Raw genomic sequence first — 21328 nt, 5'->3', positions numbered from 1 at the left:
TGAATACCGAACCGAGGCAGACAAAATGATAAAGAAATTTGAAGAGAAAGGCTACAACATGGATAAGCTACAAATTCAGAAAGAATCAGTAGGAAAATTAGACAGACAGGAGTTAATCAAAAAGAAGAAAAAACCAGAAGAAAACATAAAAACGGAAACCTTTGAAATGCCACCAATCATCACACAATACAATAGCCAAGCAGGAATACTGAGAAGGATCATCAAAAAACATTGGGAAACCTTGAAGGAAGACAAAATAATAGGAGACCAAATCCCAAAAAATCCTAAATTCATATACAGAAAGGCCAAAAATGTGGGCAGTATAATAGCCCCCACTAACAAATGCTTGAGTAAACAGAATGAGAAACAAAAAACCATTCTTGGAACAAAATCCCAGGGAGGCTTTGTCCCATGCGGCTATTGTAGTGTCTGCAAAAAACTAAAGACAAACAAAAAACAGCACACCAGCATAGAAATAAAAAATGAATGGACAGGGGACACAGAAACATATAAAATAAAAGATCATATAACCTGCAGCAGTCAGGGTGCAATATATGCTATAACATGTCCGTGCAAAAAAATATACATAGGACGAACCAAGAGAACTATAAGTAAAAGAATAGGGGAACACATTTATAACATAGGAAGGAAATACGAGGGCCACCCACTTTCCAGACACTATAAGGACAAACACGGAGGAAAATATAGCGGCACCACTTTCCGGGGTATTGAAATAGTTAAAAAAGATAAAAGAGGAGGAGATTTTATCAAGAAAATGTCCAGATCAGAAAGCCGCTGGATATTTAATTTAAACACTCTGGTACCCTCGGGTCTCAATTCAGAAATAGAACTATTTGCCTTCAACTAAGATATCAATCAAGCAAGCCAGGGATGTAGGAATCAGGGAAGGGAGGAGTTACTTACCTTCAAAAGTAGCATCGGGAGACAGAGGACGCATCCCTGACGAAGATTAGCGAACTAATCGAAACGCGTTGGAGAGAACTTTGGTCCTCCTGGTCCACCGTAGCCACTGTCGTGACGTCACGCAGCGCTCCTAGCGACCGCGAACAAGCGGCTTCTTTTAAATCACGAGCGGCGCCACCGGCCGGGGCAAGCTCAAGTAATATCCTTATTTAAAAAACAGTTGTTACTATTAGGGCCCAGCTCCCCAAACCTTCCCTCATCCCGAACGGCACCAAAAATAAAAAAGAAAAAAAGAAAAGAAGAAAATTGGAAAGACGCAGGAGAACAGCACCCACAGAGGAGCATCTGGGATTAAGACATCACAACCAAACTGTAAGTCCCTGCTATAACCATTACGTATCTTCATGGTGCCATTCTGATTGAGAAAGCAATAGGGAGTACAAGTCGCGCAGTACCTACATATACATTACTTACATCATTTACTTGATATCAAACGGTGGCGATACCGTTGCGGTACCGCTGCGTCAGCTAAACTCATTGCAAGCGCCGGTGTACTACTAAAGTGTATAACCTGCTATATTGATGATCAGCGCTAGTTATTAGCAATGTATCTGCAATAAAAGAATTATAACATTTTTGCTGTCTGTCGGGCGCCATATGGTTAATTACACGGCCTTCAAAAAATGGCAAGGAAATACTTCTTTCATCAGTGTATTGTAAGGGTATTTTTAAGTGACTGGTTTTCCTCTTTAATTCTGTTTAATACTCTGTGTAATAGTTTATAAGTTTGCCTTGTAATGATGTGGGTTAGAGATAGTACCCATCCCTCATTGTGCTGATAAGACCACATTCCTGAGTGATCTCAGAGACATGCATGATGCACACTGGAGGAGGGGCTAACAGGTTATAATAGTATAAATATGCGGCACACAGAATATTCTTTGCAATTTAAAGGTAATTTTATTTAGTGATTTTCACAATAAGAGGTTCATGATCCAGTTTATAGGAAATTAAATGCTGCATAACCACTTTCCATATATGAGCCGGATGTTTCAGTCCATAGGGACCTTCGTCAGCGGCTTGGAATTTCTGTGGTCAGAGATAAAGGGATATCCCTTTTAAACTCTGCTACCAACCATCTCTCAGCAGACTCCACCAGGCCCTCCATTCTAGGTAGGATGTGAGCATAATTGTCCTATTACTCTTGTACACCCTGGGGTGTTGGTCATGTTTTATAACGGGGTAGACATCCCGTTATAGCTGTCTCCACCCCATTTTGGCTAGTGATGTTCATTTACTTTTTATTATTCTGTATGTGATTTATTTGTGTTCGTATATTTAATCACTTAGTAAATATATTTATTCACGTAGCCTGCGTAAGCTTATTCATTCTGAAATCTTTTAAATTCACTTTACGTTACAATTAGTAATGCAATTCCTGGCCACATCCCAGCTGTAGCTTGGTTGTGCGGCACCCGATACCTGTGCCATCTCTCTAAAAGAACCCCTAATTATTAATAAACCACAGCAGATTCTCATATCGAATGTAATTCTGGCCATTTCAAAGATCATTTGATAAGAGGTAACAGTTGTGCTGGTTCTCTAGCTGAGACATTAGTTTTCTGCACTATTTTCAGCTCTTCAAAATAATAGAAATTTGACAAGTGACAGAAATCACAACATGAAGGTTCCTTATAACTTCCATTACATTGAAACAAAGGATATGTCTCACAGTGTCTCTGGTTACTTTTGGTCACTCATATCTGTCCACTTTTGTACAAGTCTGCTGCTTAAAGAGAACCAGTCACCATGAAATGCAGTGCAATCTGCAGGAAGCATGTTGTACAGCAGGAGGAGCTGAGCAGATTGATTTATAGTTTTGTGGGATATCAATCAGTAAAACGTGTAATTTATACATTTAAGAGCTCATTCAGAAGACCTTATGAATGAGTCCGCATCCGTTCCACAATTTTGCAGAACGGCTGCGGACCCATTAATTTCTCTGGGCCTCAAAAGATGCGGACTGTACACTGTGTGCTGTCCACATCCTTTGCTTTGTGCCGTGGCCCTGCAAAAAAAAAAAATAGAACATTTCCTATTCTTGCACGCAATTGCGGAAAATAATAGGCATTTTCTATGATAGCTGCGGCAAATTGCAGAACAACAGTCGTGTGAATGCAGCCTAAATCTTTTCTACGTCTCACTTCTTTGTCCACGGGAGAGGTGTTATCAGAAATTGACAGCTACCTCTGTATAAACACTTAGGCTACATTCACACAACCATTTGTGTTTTGCGGTCTGCAAAACACTGATCCGCAAAAAATATGGATGGCATCCTTTTGACATCCATATTACATTCATTTTCTTTTGCAGATCCAATGCCTATCCTTGTCCACAAAACGGACAAGAATAGGACATGCTCTATAATTTTTGCTGGGCTACGGAACGAACATACGGATGTGGAAAGCACACGGTGTGCTGTCCGCATTTTTTGCAGACCCAAATGGGTCCTCATCCAATCCGCCCAAAAAACTGACACAGGAACAAAATACGTTTGCGTGCATGTAGGCTTAGAGCTCATTCACACGACCATATGTATTTTGCTATCCGCAAAACACGGATCCGCCAAAAATACAGATGACAACCGTGTGCATTCCTTATTTTGCGGAACAGAATGCTATCAATTACTTGTAATAAAACTACATATCAATCTGCTCAGCTTCTCCTCTATAACATGCTGCCTGCAGAATGCATTGCCTTGTTAAGGATATCGTCACATATGGCAGAATTAGTCCTATTCATTCAAATGAGAATTGTAGAAATCCATGTGCTTGTCGGCAAAACAACCCTATTCAGTTGAATGGAATTGATATCCAGTTGAATACATTTCTGCAACCCCTAAAGGGGTTTTCCGTTTCTTTGTTAATAAGGCTTAATGTCTATATAAATGGAATGTTCAATTCTGTAAATTACTTGGGGGGCATTTATTAAAGGGGCTTCTTCGTGCATTTTGTCTAGTGTCTACTAGGGTAATAAGTCTATGGAGGGAAGATCTTTTACATAGAACTTAATGTCCCTCGCTCCCCGGATGCCTCCATCTCTACTGCACTCGCACACACTGCAGACTCTACTGCCTGAGTCCATTAACTATAATGCAGGTGAACAGGTAAAAAAACAGCCACATCTGGTCAGTAGCCAAATGGAAGAGCCCACAGAATTGAAAAGTGCAGCGGTGATGGCAGCATCGGGGAAGCCAGGTAGGGTAAGTACTATATAAAATATCTTCACTCCACAGGTTAGTCACAACTACTAAATAGACAAAATGCCCAGAGAACCCCTTTAAGAATGGTGTTACTTATGCCAGTCTGAATTTTTTTTAAAGGCTGGTATAAGATGTGCCTGCCTCTTCTGAATATTGGTGCGTGGATTAGTGAGTGGATTTTGGTGTATAGAAAAGTAACTGTATTCCAGCAAGGAGTTGGCATATATTTATTGTTTAATGTACAGCGCAAGTAAGAATTAAATGTATTATCTGAATAGGTCCCAACCGTGTCCCCCAGTCCCCTACTATTTAGAAAACTAGCAAACATGGCATAAACAGGGGGAAGGATGTACACATGACGCAAAATGATATGTGTGCTAAAATTTAGACTTTTCTATGCTAGAAAACTGGTGAAGGACTTTTAGTAATTTCTCCCCTTTTTGTCTAAATTCTTCAAAGCATTAATTTGCTGTCAGTGAATGCTTTCAGAGACAGCAAACCAGCACATAGCTAGTGCTGTTTGCTGATAACAGGATACAGTTGTTTTACAATAAATTCTAAGGTTCAGGAATAAATAGGCTTAAACAATGTGAATAAAACATGCACTGATAAAAAACATATGCAAAAAAAGACATATACAGCACGTAACCTGAAAAGGAAGCTCCTCATTGCTGGCCAATAAATTAAATGGTAGATACAAAGGACATGGTAGTCTTATCACAGATGTCTTGTTTGGAGCTTACCTCTATCACATATACAGATTTTTTTATGCCCCTAGCCCAGTGACCCCCCTCTCAAGAGGCTTCCAGTAAATTATTCAGTATGTATATCCTGAGCTAACTACTCAGAAATGTGATATGGTTAAACTCCAAACTAGGTGCATACCAGTTTCTACCCATTAACACATAATTTTCAAAAGCTAGTGTAGAACAAGCTACTGTTTCTTCTGCCATTAATGTATGTGCGTATAAACAGGGGCAAGGGTTTTCCCCCACTAGCGCATAATTTTTGAATGCTTGTGCAGAACAAGCCACAGTTTTTTTTATGACATTAATGGATCTTCCCCCATTCCTATTATTACCAAAAATTCTGTTATACATGGCAGATCTTAAAGGGATTTTCCATGACCCAGGCATAATTTAAAATCCACATTAATTACTAATCATTCCTTAAATATTCTAATATACTTTCTATCTTGAAGTTACATCAATTGGAAGCTCAGGAACCTGGTGATGAGGCACTCATCTTCTGAAAATCCTGCTTCTGCCATCTTTTCTTTTGGCAGGTTTCAGGCTGAAAATCCTGCTTCTGCCATCTTTTCTTTTGGCAGGTTTCAGGTCTGTCAATGCACATAATTTCCCCTGTGGATGGGGCCAATCCTTACAATTTTCATATGGTAAGTATATTTGAATCTTTCTTCCAGAGGCAAGATATGAGTAATTAAGGTGGGTTTGTGGGAGCTGCTGGGTCCCAGAAATCCCATATAAAAGGGTTTGATCATCCCAGACATTGAAGGTATAGCTCTAGAATGGGGCCTGCAAAGTGAACAGAGAGCAGCCATGTAGCTATGGCCAATCGTCACTGCTGTGGTAGTTCCAAAATAGGTGACTGCCAGCTTGGCTATTTCTGGCAGTCCCATAACAGTAAATGGAGCGATGGTCATGTTTGCACAGTGAGTACCTCCATTCACCACTCCCATAGCAGTAAACGGAGGGTTGCCATACATGCACCGCTGTTCTCTGTTCAATTTGTGGTCCCTGTTCTGGAGATAGAAGCCAACTCCTTTAAGTGTAACTAAGGTGCAAATAAATCTATGCCACAGTTTGGCAGTCAGTCTGTGTGGACTTGCTTTACAAGTGGGCACAAAAAGTATATTTTTTTTAAGACCAATATGTTGCATTCAGAAACATTAAGGAGCAAAGCAAATCAATGTCAGTGAGCATAAACTAAGTTGTTCATTTCTCTGTGCTATAAAAAGTGGTCAAGATATTTAGCTAAAAGGACAGCAAGAGTCTCAAGAGAAATTCACACAAGCCACCTAACAACTAATAATGAGGAAATCTATTGCAAGGCAATTACTGTGTGTTCCCTGTCTCTAGTGTTTCTTCACATCACATATGCACTGCCTAATTAATGAAGTATACAGATCTGTTCCTCAGGGCCAGTATTAGCTTTGCATGATACAGTAAATACCGCTGTGGATCACTGGATCACTTGATGTGCCAAGAACGTTTCAGAAAATCTCATTATTGATACTTTTTCGGCTCACATAATTGGTTTCATTGAATAGTTTTGGCTTGTTAAATCAGATGTTGCATCAAAAAGGTTTTAGGGCTCATGTTCACAGCACAGATGTGTGCACAGAGCCTGTGTGCCAATGCATGGAGGTGGTACGGGTTCCTCATTCAGGCTCTATATTGCACAGGTTACATTGGATATCATATACAGTTGCAAGAAAAAGTATGTGAACCCTTTGGAATGATATGGATTTCTGCACAAATTGGTCATAAAATGTGATCTGATCTTCATCTAAGTCACAACAATAGACAATCACAGTCTGTTTAAACTAATAACACACAAAGAATTAAATGTTACCATGTTTTTATTGAACACACCATGTAAACATTCACAGTGCAGGTGGAAAAAGTATGTGAACCCTTGGATTTAATAACTGGTTGAACCTCTCTTGGAAGCAATAACTTCAACCAAACGTTTCCTGTAGTTGCAGATCAGACGTGCACAATGGTCAGGAGGAATTCTTGACCATTCCTCTTTATAGAACTGTTTCAGTTCAGCAATATTCTTGGGATGTCTGGTGTGAATCACTTTCTTGAGGTCATGCCACAGCATCTCAATGGGGTTGAGGTCAGGACTCTGACTGGGCCACTCCAGAAGGCGTATTTTCTTCTGTTTAAGCCATTCTGTTGTTGATTTACTTTGCTTGGGTCGTTGTCCTGTTGCAACATCTATCTTCTGTTGAGCTTCAGCTGGTGGACAGATGGCCTTAAGTCCTCCTGCAAAATGTCTTGATAAACTTGGGAATTTATTTTTCCTTCGATGATAGCAATCCGTCCAGGCCCTGATGCACAAAGCAGCCCCAAACCATGATGCCCCCACCACCATACTTCACAGTTGGGTTGAGGTTTTGATGTTGGTGTGCTGTGCCTCTTTTTCTCCACATATAGTGTTGTGGGTTTCTTCCAAACAACTCAACTATGGTTTCATCTGTCCACAGAATATTTTGCAAGTACTGCTGTGGAACATCCAGGTGTTCTTGTTCAAACTGTAAACGTGCAGCATTTTTTTTGGACAGCAGTGGCTTCCTCTGTGATATCCTTCCATGAAATCCATTTTTGTTTAGTGTTTTATGTATCGTAGATTCGCTAACAGGGATGTTATCATATGCCAGAGACTTTTGTAAGTCTTTAGCTGACACTCTAGGATTCTTCTTCACCTCATTGAGCAGTCTGCACTGTGCTCTTGCAGTCATCTTTACAGGATGTCCACTCCTAGGGAGATTAGCAGCAGTGCTGAACTTTCTACATTTTTAGACAATTTGTCTTACCGTGGACTGATGAAATGCAAGTCTTTTGGAGATACTTTTATAACCCTTTCCAGCTTTATGCAAGTCAACAATTTTATGTTTGAACTGTTTTATTTAAACATTTTATATGAATATTAACAAGTGTAGACAGGAATAAATAGCGTACAGTGTCAGTTTACAAGGATCTGAGAAGGCAATTTACCTAGACATGCGTAATTTTATTACAAATTCCAAGTGTGCTATTTAACTCCCGTAAAAAGGGGGAGCGTCCTTGGTTCAGTCATTGCCTAGGCACCTACACTGAGATGCTTTAACAAAACATTGCTACAAACTGGGGAGAATAGCAAGAGAGAAAGTAGAAAGAAAGGAAAGAGAGTAAAGAAAGGGGGTGGGAGAAGGGACAGGTGGGGCGGGATAGGGATAGTCTGTAATGGCTAAGCAGAGACTCATACAGACAGCATGGAAATGGAATCTGGTGACCGCTGGAAATCCATCCAGTCAGGCCAAAACCGATGGTATTTGGCAGATTGTCCGGAGCTTTCAGCAGAGACTTCTTCTATTCTTGCTATATATAGCATTTCTTGTTACCACTCTCTGATGGAGGGTTCATGGGATGTACGCCAATGTCGGGGGATCACCAACCTTGCCGCCGAGACACAAAATCTCAAGATACTTTTCTTTTGAAAGGCAATAGAGCCTGGCAAGAAGGAGAGGAGCTCCAATTGTGGGGTATTTGCAACTGTTTGTTTCGTAATATATCTATAAATCACAAAAACCTTTTCCCAAAAAGGTTTGATCTGATTGCAGGCCCATCAGATGTGAAGCATTGTACCTTCAGCTACTCCACAACGCCAAGTGTCAGACACAGAGGGGAATATCCTATGTAGCTTGACCGGATATCTGTACCAACGCTTCAGAATTTTATAATTTTTTGGGCAGAGGAAGCCATGGATAGCTTGTGTATAAAAATAAACACCTTCTGTTCATCTGCGGTCATCAAAGGGGACCCTAATTCCTGCTCCCATCCCTTCAAGAAGCCAGGAGAATCTTTGTACGTACCTTCTAAAAGTTATTAGTATAATGTGGAGATCAGGTGTGTCGGCAGGGATGTCAAGAGAAACAATTTCTCCATCTCAGATAGGGAAGAACTGAAGAAGCCTTGTTCCCCTTTTGAAGAAATATACAATTTCATCAGCAGGTATTCTAGCCAGAAGTCAACAATTTTTAATCATAGGTCTTCTGAGAGCTCTTTTGAGGCATCATTCACATCAGGCAATGCTTCTTGTGAAAAGCAAACCCAGAACTGGTGTGTGTTTTTTATAGGGCAGGGCAGCTGTAACCAACACCCCCAATCTCATCTCATTGATTGGACTCCAGTTGGCTGACACCTCACTCCAATTAGCTCTTGGAGATGTCATTAGTCTAGGTGTTCACATACTTTTTCCACCTGCACTGTGAATGTTTACATGGTGTGTTCAATAAAAACATAGTAACATTTCATTATTTGTGTGTTATTCATTTAAGCAGACTGTGATTGTCTATTGTTGTGACTTAGATGAAGATCAGATCACATTTTATGACCAATTTGTGCAGAAATCCATATCATTCCAAAGGGTTCACATACTTTTTCTTGCAACTGTATATGGGGAATGTTTTCAGACATATGGCGTGAAATGGAGGATTCCAAGATTTTTCTTGATGGTCCCAGGGTGTCTTATGGTATTAAGCCAGATGCATCATGCAATGACAATACAATAACTGATCAGTGCTGGTGGAAGTCATTGGCTGCTGGATAGATAGTAGCATTAAAGGGAATCTGTCGCCATAGACACGTAGCCAAGGTTCACTTGATTAAAATGCTGTTTTTCTTTTGGTAATCTGATGCTCCGTTCCTGAGTTAAGATACGTTTTCTTTATATGCAAATTAGGCCTTTGGTGCAATGAGGGTGTCGCCATAGCTTTTGTTGAACCCAAGCTCCACTCCTTTCTGTGGCCTGACCCTCCCTTGCTGCTTTGCCACTATCTGGCCCTGTCAATCAAAGGTGAACCACATTTATGTGTCTATGCAAAAAGTTTGATAGGGAGGTCACTGGTGACAGATTCCCTTTAAGAAAGAGGACTCCAAGGAGTATAGGGCAGGTGATCTTTGGCCATGTGATAAGTGTCACAGCCAGAGCTACTGTGTGGCCCTAGCCTTAGTTTAATGTTACACATACAGGGGGACATTTATCAAGACTGGTCTTAATTCCCCCTTTGTTGTTGGAGGATGGGCCGAATGTATCCAAATTTAGCTGGCATAGATTTAAGGATTTCTTCAGCCCCAGAAAACTGGCATGAAGAATGTGGCGGGCCTGTGGCACCACCCGTTCCCCACTCAGGGCACATCTCCTTGGTAGGGGGAAATGTTGCACATTTTGTCCCACAAATAGCATGTGACAAATTGTTCGAACTTCTTTCTAATTACTGCTATTCATCTTTTTTTCTCCGGTTTTAAACTTTTTTCACAGATGATGACTATAGATTGTGAATGATATTACATTTTCCTGGCGTGCAAAAAATATTATGAATTCTGTGTGGTTTTTAAATGTGCTTTTATGGCTTTTTTTTCCATACAGAAAATGTTAACAATCGTTTGTTAGGCTTTTTTTAAGTGCAGTCTATGGGAAAAAATGCCTTACCAAGAGCATGTCGCATTTTGAAAAAAAAAACAACAACATAAGCCCCAAAACCTCCACAAAATTGCACTACTTGTAGCACAATTCTACATTGTAGCATAGTGATTTTGGGTGCTGTCCAAAAGATACAATCACCTGATGAACAAGCTGGGTGATCAGTGGCACATTTCCATAGGACAGTTATTGGAAATGAGTGTTTCTATGAACACTCATCCCCGATAATTTTCCAGATGATGATTTTCCAAAGGACCTTAGTCTAGAATTGATGTAAGTAATAATGCCTGTAGTTGGCTTCTGTGCTTTAGGCTTCAAACTCCTTTGGATCCTAATGCAGCCTACAAGAGGGCAGGGTAGAGTTTTAAAATGTTCTTGCATACACCCTTAGTTTGGAAGTGCGTTATACAAATATATGGTATGGTACTCAAGAAAAATCGATGGGTCTATACTGTTCTTCTACGTGCCTTCGACTCAATACACAGGTCTTAATGGCCATTCACATCAGGATGTTACCGTTACCATATGGGACTCTACTGTACCTTCAAACACCTATAATTTCATATACAACAGGAAATAAATTGTTGCCTGCTCCATAGGATGCCATACTATGGAGGTATTTTGTCTGTAGGTACTGCTGCGAAGATGACAGCATGTGTCATATGGAGCTCAGTGCACCTGTACTGCCTCTGTGCACGTGGCTTTATCACGTTCACGAGGCCTCAAGCGAAGGTCAATTCTTTCATATCGCTGAGTGTTTTTTGTTAGAGTGTATTAGGGACTGGTGCGGAAGTATGGAACCACACAAGAGCTACACAATGACGTTCATACATATTTCCAGTTGGCTTATCTCATGTAATAGTGCTTTTAGTAGCCTGGTAACTAAAATGATTAACTAAGCTTGTTTCCTAGAACAATCTTTATGCTACTGAAAATTATAATTAAAAAAATTGGTTGTCTCAGTTCAGCAAATGGTGGCTGATTAATTAACATGCACTCTTAGCATTTGAAGTCGCATAAAAAACGAAATATTTTAATAAAAAAAATAAAGAATGAAAATTATATAAAAACCATAGATCCAATTGGAATGAAACGAGAAAGCACCAACAATATATCACCCCCAGTAATTCATCAAAATTCATGAATATATCACTCTCATTAGGTTATCAACATAGCGTCGCATAATTTCATATAAAACTTCATGAAAAAAGATATAATCAGGGAACCAAATTTTGAATTCTTATTTTATATATCATGGGAACTGAATTTTTAATTCTTATTTTATATGAGTTTTAAATTTCTCATTTAATTCCAATTGGATCTATGTTTTTTATATAATTTTCATTCTTTATTTTATAATTAAAATATTACGTTTTTAATGCAACTTTAAATGCTAAGAGTGTATGTTAAGTAATCAGCCACGTATTGTACATTCATCGCTTTTGGGTGAAGGTCCATATAACTTATCACCTGAATTCCAGTTGTTTAAATAGGTGAGCCACCATATATACTATTTCAAACTCAGTTCAGCAAATGTTATTTATCATGTAGCTAAAGTTAATACAGGCCACTTGCTGACGTATTACTATTGTCCTTTCTGCCTCCTTTGCTGGCTTGATTTATTTTTCCATCACATTATACACTGCTCGTTTCCAGGGGGTATGGCCACCCTGCAATCCAGCAGAGCTGGCCATGCCTACACACTATAGGAAAAAACATTCTCCCATGGTCCCGGGCACCAGAGAGGCCAGGGCTTCCTTCTATAGTGTGCAAGCACAACCACCGCTGCTGGATTGCAGGGTGGTCTTAACCATTGAAACGAGCAGTATATAATTCAATGGAAAAATTAATCAAACCAGCAAAGGAGGCAATATGGACAATCACAATACATTAGTAAATGCCTTGTATTAACTTTGTCTACATAACAAATGCCATTTGCCAAACAGAACACAGTATCTATAATGCTTGTAGGTAGGGACAGATAAGGATACTGAGCCCTAACCTAGAAGTCAGCCTGCTTTCCCTAACTACTTGCAGTATAAGTCCTATTTGGCACAACCGCAACTGGACAACGGTCCCTACTCTAAATAAGTACAGAGATGGACAAACACCAACAGACAAACAAACACTAAAGCAGAGTCGTAAGGAAAAGAGCCTAAAACGCTGTTCTTAATAAATGTGCCCCATAGTTTTTATGTGTTTTTTTACTTTTGTAAGTTTATGGTTGTTTTTTTAAACTTTTCTTTAAACTTTTTAAGTCTTAATGAAAAGCCAATAGGAAAAAAGCCACTTTTGTGAAGTTCATGGTTTTTATTTTTGGCCCAGTAGTCCAGCATGCTATTTTGCTAAATAAAAGCCATGCCAAAACTTTAATTGCCTCTTTGACCTGCTTTTTAAGGATTTTTTTGTAAACTAAAAAGATGTGAAAGATGCCTGTAAGAACTGAATAGCTGGAAATAGATTTGGCTGTTTGTAAAGATGAATTGTAGTAAATAGCCTGTGCAGCTGAAAGAGGGAAAAATAGCCTGTGTAGCTGAAAGAATGAAACCCAAAAACACCTGTTCATTCACAGTTATGATTCTACAATGAAGCACACCCATTGTGCAAACCTATTTAGAAGACGTACTAATGTAGTAGAGTTAACACTCATGATTTCTGAGATGTGTTATCGAAACTAAGCAAACACCTTCAATTGCTTTTCCATGGCTTTTGTTTCAAGATAACACAATAATTTAGGAAATTTGAGTTTGAGTGCTAACCCTGCTACACCTAGGTATGCTTTAAGAATATGTAGACACCATAATGGGTGGTCCCCCATCTCGAGGGCACAAGCCGCAGATTTGGGCCATCTACTGTACTACATGGTTGAGGATTGCAGAGTAGTTGATTACATCTTTCTTAACATAATAAGCTCAGCAGATCATTACAGTGACTTCTATATTAAAGGGATTGTGATATAAGAGCAGCCACTGGTGAACACATGACAGGATAGCTCACCCTTCAGAAGACATATGAGGTTTTCACCCACAAGATAGAACCGTCGTTATTCTCAGATTCATTAGAATAACACATTAATTAGACATAAAATGACTTCTTTGCCAAATATGTAAATGGAATGAAGATACAACACAACTAAAAGATTTTTCTTTCAAAAGCTAAATTACTGTAAGAAGTAATTAATGTCGAGAGACATTTCAAGTCAACACCATATGACTGCAGTTGCGGGAGCCTCTAATTATGTTTCCTTTTTTCTGTCGCTCTCCAGGTACTATGCAACTGTACATCCTTTGAAGAAAAGAATATCTGTTACCACGTGTGTATACGTTCTGGGAGGTATCTGGCTCCTGTCATTCGCTTTGAATGGACCCGCCATCGCTCATACTTATCATATAGAGTTCCAACAGCAAGGCTTTGCCATCTGTGAGGAATTTTGGTTTGATAAAAAGACAGAAAGGTTGGCCTATGCCTACAGCACCCTGATCATCACGTATATCCTCCCTTTGTCTGCAGTGTCATTGTCGTATATTTGCATTACAGTAAAGCTGAAGAACAGGGTGGTCCCGGGCCACCCCACACAAAGCCAAGCAGAGTTTGATAGACTCCGCAAGAGGAAGATATTCAGACTCATCGTATTGGTGGTAACAGCCTTTGGAATATGCTGGCTTCCTATCCACGTTTTCAATATTATTCGGGACATAGACATCAATCTCATCAACAAGCATTATTTCCTACTCATTCAGCTTCTTTGTCACTGGTTTGCCATGAGTTCCTCTTGCTGCAACCCTTTTTTGTATGCCTGGCTTCATGATCGATTCCGCAGTGAGCTAAAGAAGATGTTCACCTTTAAACGTAAAATTATCCCGACCAACAATTGCGTAGCCGTCAGTGTGATGCTCTAGAAGACGTGTAGGCTATGGTTCCTAGCAGAGATAACCTAAGGCTTTAAAGCTGCTATAAAACTAACTTTTCCAGCCCAATGTTGCAAGTTGTGTTCTAAAGTCTATGCTATTTTCTTGATCACTATATGCTTTCTCAATAGGTAGTTATGATCCATAAGAGATTCAGGTGTTCTGTAGTTCCCAGTAGATGGAATAGACTGTGGATACTTCTCCAGTTTAGACAGAGGGGAATTGTAGTTCCTTAAAAATCAAAGAGATATAGATTAATTTCTGATGAACAGTTGGACATCCCTACAATTGACAGGAAAAGATTCTGATAATAGTATGGATTTGATCATTTTACCATCAACTGCAGTGAACCATACACCAAGAAACCCAGGTATCATCACCATGGGAGACTCTTCAGAATACAGGATAATAACACTGATTAAAAAAAAAAAGTGCCTTCTAAGAGGTTGTGCATCAGCTGTAATTTTTCATTGTGTATATTTTTATTATAAAGGACTTTACTATGGTCTTAAGGGCTGACCCCTCTTGAAAACATATTGCTGCCTGGACGATGCACAAAAAGATGCTGCACTGCAAACTTGACTCAGTATGATTGTATTCACAGTTCATCATTCAATAATCAAGACTATCACATCTTAAACATTCAAGCCATCGCTTTCCTAGCTGCAATTCTGAAGCATATATATGTCCACTCCTAGTAAATGAAACTAAAAGTTAACATTAAAAAAGTGTGTCTGTAAAAGTTAGAATTGACAAAAAATTGAGGTTAAAGGGTCAATAATAAAAAAATATCCTTAATTGTAACTCATATTGTTAGTTTTTGATTGATTCATCACAATGCTTTCTTTTAAAGGGGTTGTCCTACAAAAAGTATTCTGCAATTTTTTGTTAGAAAAAGGTTGTCTAGGACTATATAATGTACGATGGGATCATTATAGCGGAGGAGAAGAAGCCATTCACGCAGGAGCCTTAATTTCACAGTCCAACAGCAATCCAATAATGCATTTGAATATGGTGTTACTTTATTGACCCATGCTATAGCCATGTTTCATCTCTCTACAGGCTCCATCGATGTCCAACAACAACATCCTGCTCCATCAGGCTCCATCAATGTCAATATCCGGTTGACCAGATCCCCTTGCGTTATGTGACTATTTCTCATGATGTAAGGGGAGCTGGATACCGCTGCGTGTCCAGTGATTGGATGCGGCAATGTCAAACCAGATATTGCCATCAATAGAGCTCAGCGGAGAATTGCAGGAGCCGGTGGAGTCCATAGATGAATCGTTTAGACTCCATTTGTGTCGTTGAAGTGAATGTATCCATCGCAGTGAAACAACTCAGTATCCATCCCAGTCAAAAATATATATATAATGTTGAGAAAGAGTTTTGGACCATTCTGCCCTGCAAAAGTGTCTCAGGTATTTATATTTCTGGGATGTCCTGCATGCACAGCGCTCTTCAGCTCTTGCCACAGCGTCTATGGTTACTATTCTTTACCTACATATAAGTATAATTCTTAGCAATGGTCTGATTATTGGGGGAGGAAGTAGTCAGGTATGGAGTCTGTATATGCAATGGGAGTTTGTATACAGGAGGAGAGGGGTGTTGTATAAAGAGGGTCTGGCCTGGGGTCTATATATTTAGGAAGTCTAGTGTGTGGTCTGTAGTTATCTTGGCCTTACAGAAGGGGAGCATGTGTACTATTTTTTCGGTCAAATTCCATTGGTTTGAGCATGAGGAACAATGTGGGGCATTAATTGGTCATTTTGTGCTCCCTATTTCAAAATGGAGACCATGACGTAGAGCTGAACCCACTCCCCACTTCATTTGCTAACTTGCAGTTTTCGCAGTGCCCTACTGCAGCTGCATGGTCTGCCTCTACATCAAGGATCGGCAACCTCCTGCATCCTCCTTCTGAAACTTCTACTCCTAAAATCCACCTTTCACTGCTATAGGAGTTCAAAGAACAGCCTAGCAATTCTGCATGATGGGAGTTGTAGTTTCACAGCACCTGGAGTGCCAAAGGCAGCCGATCCTTGATCTATATTATCTACTTTCTTGCATCCACTACATGTTCAAAGCAATGGCAATGATAGAACATATAGAGAAATGAAATCCCCACCCCAGGGCTCCCGTAGATGCCATTGACAGCCAAAGTGAAGCAAAACAGCTGCAACAACGCTGAATAAAAGGCTCTGAACAGACTCATTTTCTATGGAATTTTCTGTAAAAAAAAATTTTACAAGTAAAGCATCACCCAGTGCTCCTATTCCTGTTCACAATCACATCTGAACCAGATTCTGTCTCCACATAAAGATCATTATTTATATCACCAATTGAACTCCATTCCAGAATATGTCAAATGACATCAAAGTGGATCTAAATGCATTTTAAGGTTATATTAGAGGTTGTTTGTCTTCCACCTTGAAGAGATGATGTCGCCTTGTGGGAAAAATGCAGCTTAGAGTTAACATTGAGACAACACGACAAATGTTATAAGAATAAATTGTTCCGAGAGCATAATTACTTATTAGAATAGATGAAGGACAGATTAAGAATGCCATGAAAGATAAATTACTGGCATATAGTGCTGGGAAAAAAGCATAGAAACGGGACGTATAAAAGAGCAGCTTGTGAAAAGAGCTTTTAATTTCAGTCACATATATGAAGAACTGGAGATAAAGGAGTATCAGCCATCTGATAATAGTATGATTATTCTCTTTCCAGTCTTATCTGAATACCTTTGTAATTGCATGTAATTAAAAATGTATTATAGTCACTGAGTTCAATGAAATCTCTCTGTATAGCGCCACCTGCTGTTTGCTCTTTTTCTAATTTCTCTGTCCTGCTCACTGAGACAGAAGCACATGCTCAGTACCATCCTCCAACTGACACCAGCTGCAGCAGGAAGGGCACATCCACTGAGAAAGGACATGTTCCCTAAGCTAACAGCCTGAAATCTAGCAGAACAATATGAGACTTCTACTGTTATAGCTGGCTAAGTGTACATCTATACACATGACAGCTGCCCCAACACACCTAGCACTGCTATATCTGTATATGACAGCTGTCCCAGCACACTCAGCTCTGTTATATCTCTATATATGAGCAGCTGTCATGTGTATAGATGTACAGCCAGCTATAACAGTAGAAGTCTCATATTTTTTCAGGCAGCAGCAAGTCAGCTGGTATGGTCTGGTGGTTAGCTGCTTTGCCTCTGAAGCAGAAGGTCATGGGTTCGAATCCCAGCAGAAACTTTTCTGAAATACAAGCACTGACTCCATATATGGACATACAGGGCGGGACACATGAAGAGGCTGCATCGCTGACATGGAGGTAAGTAAAAGTGTTTATTATTTTTTTTTAATACCCGACTTTTACTGCCATGGGGGAGCGGGAGGCACCTGATACTGGCACCTGGGGGGAGGGGGGTTGGCACCTGATACTGGCACCTGGGGGGGAGGGGGGGTTGGCACCTGATACTGGTACATGGGGGGAGAGGCACCTGATACTGGCACATGGGGGGGAGAGGGGTTGGCACCTGATACTGGCACATGGGGTGGGGGAGGGAGAGAGGCACTTGATACTGGCACTTTTTTTGTGTGGGGGCAAGATGGCACTATGATACTGGGACATGGGGGGGAGAGGCACCTGATACTGGCACCTGGGGGGGGGGTTGGCACCTGATACTGGCACATGGGGGGGAGAGGCACCTGATACTGGCACATGGGGAGGGGGGAGGGAGAGAGGCACTTGATACTGGCACTTTTTTGTGTGGGGGGGGAGATGGCACTATGATACTGGGACATGGGGGAGGAGAGAGGCACTTGATACTGGCATGTGGGGGGGGGTTGGCACTATGATACTGGCACATGGGGGAGAGAGGCACTTGATACTGGCACTTTTTGGGGGGGGAGATGGCACTATGATAATGGGACATGGGGGGAAGAGAGAGGCACTTGATACTGGCACATGGGGGGTTTGGCACTATGACACTGGCACATGGGGGTGGGAAGGAGAGAGGCACTTGATACTGGCACATGGGGGTGAGATGGTAGTATGATACTGGGACATGTGGGGGGCATCTATGGGGACACTAACTGGCACATTATTGGGGGGCATTATGGGGGACACTAGGCCGGCAGCCTATCAGAGGCCGGACACTGAGGGGCATCTACTGGGGCACTATATATGGGGCATTTTTTACTGGTACATTATGGGGGGCACTAGCAGGAAGGGGGGAGAGGAGCACTATGGGGGAATTTACTGGGGGCACTATATAGGGGTATTTTATACTGGCACATTATGGGGGCACTATGGGGACATTAGCTCAACTGGGGGCATTACAAGGGGGTATTTTTGCACTGTCACATTATAAGGAGAATTATTACTGCTGGGTGGGCATTATGGTGGGCTTTATTACTCCCCCATGGTATGACCCCCTAGTAGCAGCACCAGCCTCTCCCTGCTCTGCTATCCCTCTGCCCCTCCTCCAAATCCTTATTATGAAATCTTTCTCATTAGGATAAAACACAACATCAGCTCCGCCGAGCCCCCGGCCAAAGTGTTGAAGTGGTGTCCGAGATCCTCAAGGGCCAAGCCAAGTAATTGTAAGTTTTCATGTGAAATATCTTTATGTTATACACATATAGCCTACACTGTGCCCCACAATGTACAGTATACCGCTACACTGTGCCACACAATATACAGTATACCGCTACACTGTAAGGAGTGGGGTTTGCACAGGAGGAGGGAGGTGCGAAGCGCGCTGAGGGGGCCCTTACAAATATTTGCTGTGGGGCCCAGTCACTTCTAGTTACGCCCCTGAGTACAGTGGAAAGGTCATTTGAAGAATCAGCCCAGAAGTTAAATTATAACTTAAATTACACCTTAAAATAAACCTATTGTCTCTTTTAACTTAGTGCAAAATATAACATGTGGAACACCCAGAAAAAAGTATAAAGTACAAAGTGCAATTTCTGGCACCATTTGAGGAGGTATAGTGGCTGGTTGTATGGCAACTTAATGGCACTTGTGGATATAGGTGTTCACTGTGTGACACAATTTTGTAGTTAGTCGGACCTAGTGGTTATTCTAGGTGATAGGTGCTTGACCTGTTTTCCCTAACCAGCAGCAGTGTCTCTGACCCTGTGGTTTTGCTGATCACGCTGCTGCCCACGCACACTGAAGCTTCTGGGAAGCAGTGTTCTTGATTCTGGACATTTCCCTGGAGTGATGATCTCACAAGAGAACTGGATACAGCCCCTTGGAGTATGCGCTCTTGTATGTCCTTCTTACCTCCTTGCTGTCTACTCAGGAACTCTCCCTCCTGGAAGTAGGACCAGCCGACTCCTACCAAGAGGGGAGAAACAGGGTGGTTAGTCCTGTTCCTGCCAACAATTGCCAACTATACCTCTTCACAGCCTAACAATGCATAACATAACAATACATAAAAAAAACATGGCAGATACCCACAGGTCTAAGGTACTGCAAGTGCTTCTCTCCCCTCGTTCTATAAATTGGTAGGGGGTCTCAGTGCTCATACCCCCACCAATCTAAACTATTGGTATGTCCTTATGACAAAACAATAGCAAAGACAGGTGCACTCTGCAGTCTCACTAAACCCTCAAACTGATTTTAAAATTGAGAGATTAGTCAACATGTCCTACAGTGTAGAACATGTCTAAGCCCGGGCACCACTCCAAGGTTTCTCAAGTAGCCCGGGACCTAACACTCTCCTACCTGAGCCGTATGGGCAATACCAGGAGCCAGTGGGCAAATTACAGGAGCATGAGGCCGACTCACAAACAGCTCACCAGTTACCTCCAGCATGTAGCCATGCTTGCAATAGGAGAAGGGAGGAGTCTGCGAGTCCCACTCAAGACTGGCTGATATGGCCCAGGCCTCACAGGTGCACCTAAATGTGGCCTGTAGATGGAAAACAGGCACATTTAAATTGGAGTTTATACACCTCCAGGAATCTCTATATATACAAACTGAAAAGAATAGCGTGGTATTAGCAGGAGGTGCTCAAACCCACATGCAGTCGTGCATATATATAGGGGAGCAAATCCTGCACGGTCAACGGGCCACAATTGCAGGATTTGCTCCCCTGTATATATGCACGACTGCATGTGGGTTTGAGCACCTCCTGCTAATGCCACCCTGTCTTTTTAGTTTATATATATGTCCTTATGACATATCAAAAGTTTACTGAAAGTACAGCGCCACTTTAATCCACTTTGATCCAATGCTCATTTTGGTTTCCAAAACTGAAACAGGAAACCTGATCACGTGGCTTCATTCTAAGGGTGTGTTTTATTTTTTATTTTACACTGCCCTATTACTCCCTGTCACATTTTACAAAATCTTGAAAAATCCTTTTACAAAAAGTGATGAGGTTAAATTGAGCTAGGACTTTCCAGGGGCCATAGAGGCTGAATGGACTGCCCCTGGGGTAGATATATCCTTGGGTGACAGGTTCCTATGGAGGAAAACCATAGTCTATTGGTAACAAAAAATGCTATAGTCAGAATCACAATCATAGTCAAATACTGAACATAGACCCTGGGCAGCTACTAAGAAGAAAGAAAGGTAAAAGTGAATGATTACATACCATAGCACTTTGCAAAATACATTCTGTTCTATTCTCATACCGGCTGCAGTTTGCTTTCCGTCCTGGGATGCGAAGCAAGACACAATAAAAAACGGATCCGTCCCCTATTGACTTTCAATGGAGTTCATGACGGATCCGTCTTGGGTATGTTAAAGATAATACAACCAGATCCATTCATAACGGATGCAGATGGTTGTATTATCAGTAACAAAAGCATTTTTGCTGAACCCTGCCGGATCCAGGAAAAACACTAATGTGAAAGTAGCCTAAGACGAGAAGCTTTTTATTTAAGTGTGTTTATCATGGCTCCTAATGCATTTAGCCAGAAAAATCAAAGTATCGTCTATTATTTTGAAGCTGCAATTTGATTGAAATGTGATGAGAGTGATTTGTTTTATTTTA

At 41.0% G+C, this 21328-nt stretch overlaps 1 protein-coding gene across 1 annotated transcript in view; it reads left to right on the top strand.

Moving 5' to 3' along the window:
• Nucleotides 1-14298, top strand: part of PRLHR (prolactin releasing hormone receptor) — a 115126-nt gene extending 100828 nt beyond the window's left edge. The window contains exon 2 of the mRNA XM_044283249.1: nucleotides 13665-14298. Coding sequence (XP_044139184.1) covers nucleotides 13665-14298 — 634 coding nt within the window. The remainder of the gene's footprint in view (nucleotides 1-13664) is intronic.
• The last annotated feature ends 7030 nt before the right edge of the window (nucleotides 14299-21328 follow it).

The sequence above is a fragment of the Bufo gargarizans genome, chromosome 2 (genome assembly GCF_014858855.1).
Source record: "Bufo gargarizans isolate SCDJY-AF-19 chromosome 2, ASM1485885v1, whole genome shotgun sequence".
Taxonomy (NCBI): domain Eukaryota; kingdom Metazoa; phylum Chordata; class Amphibia; order Anura; family Bufonidae; genus Bufo; species Bufo gargarizans.
This window is presented reverse-complemented; position numbering and strand designations above follow the sequence as displayed.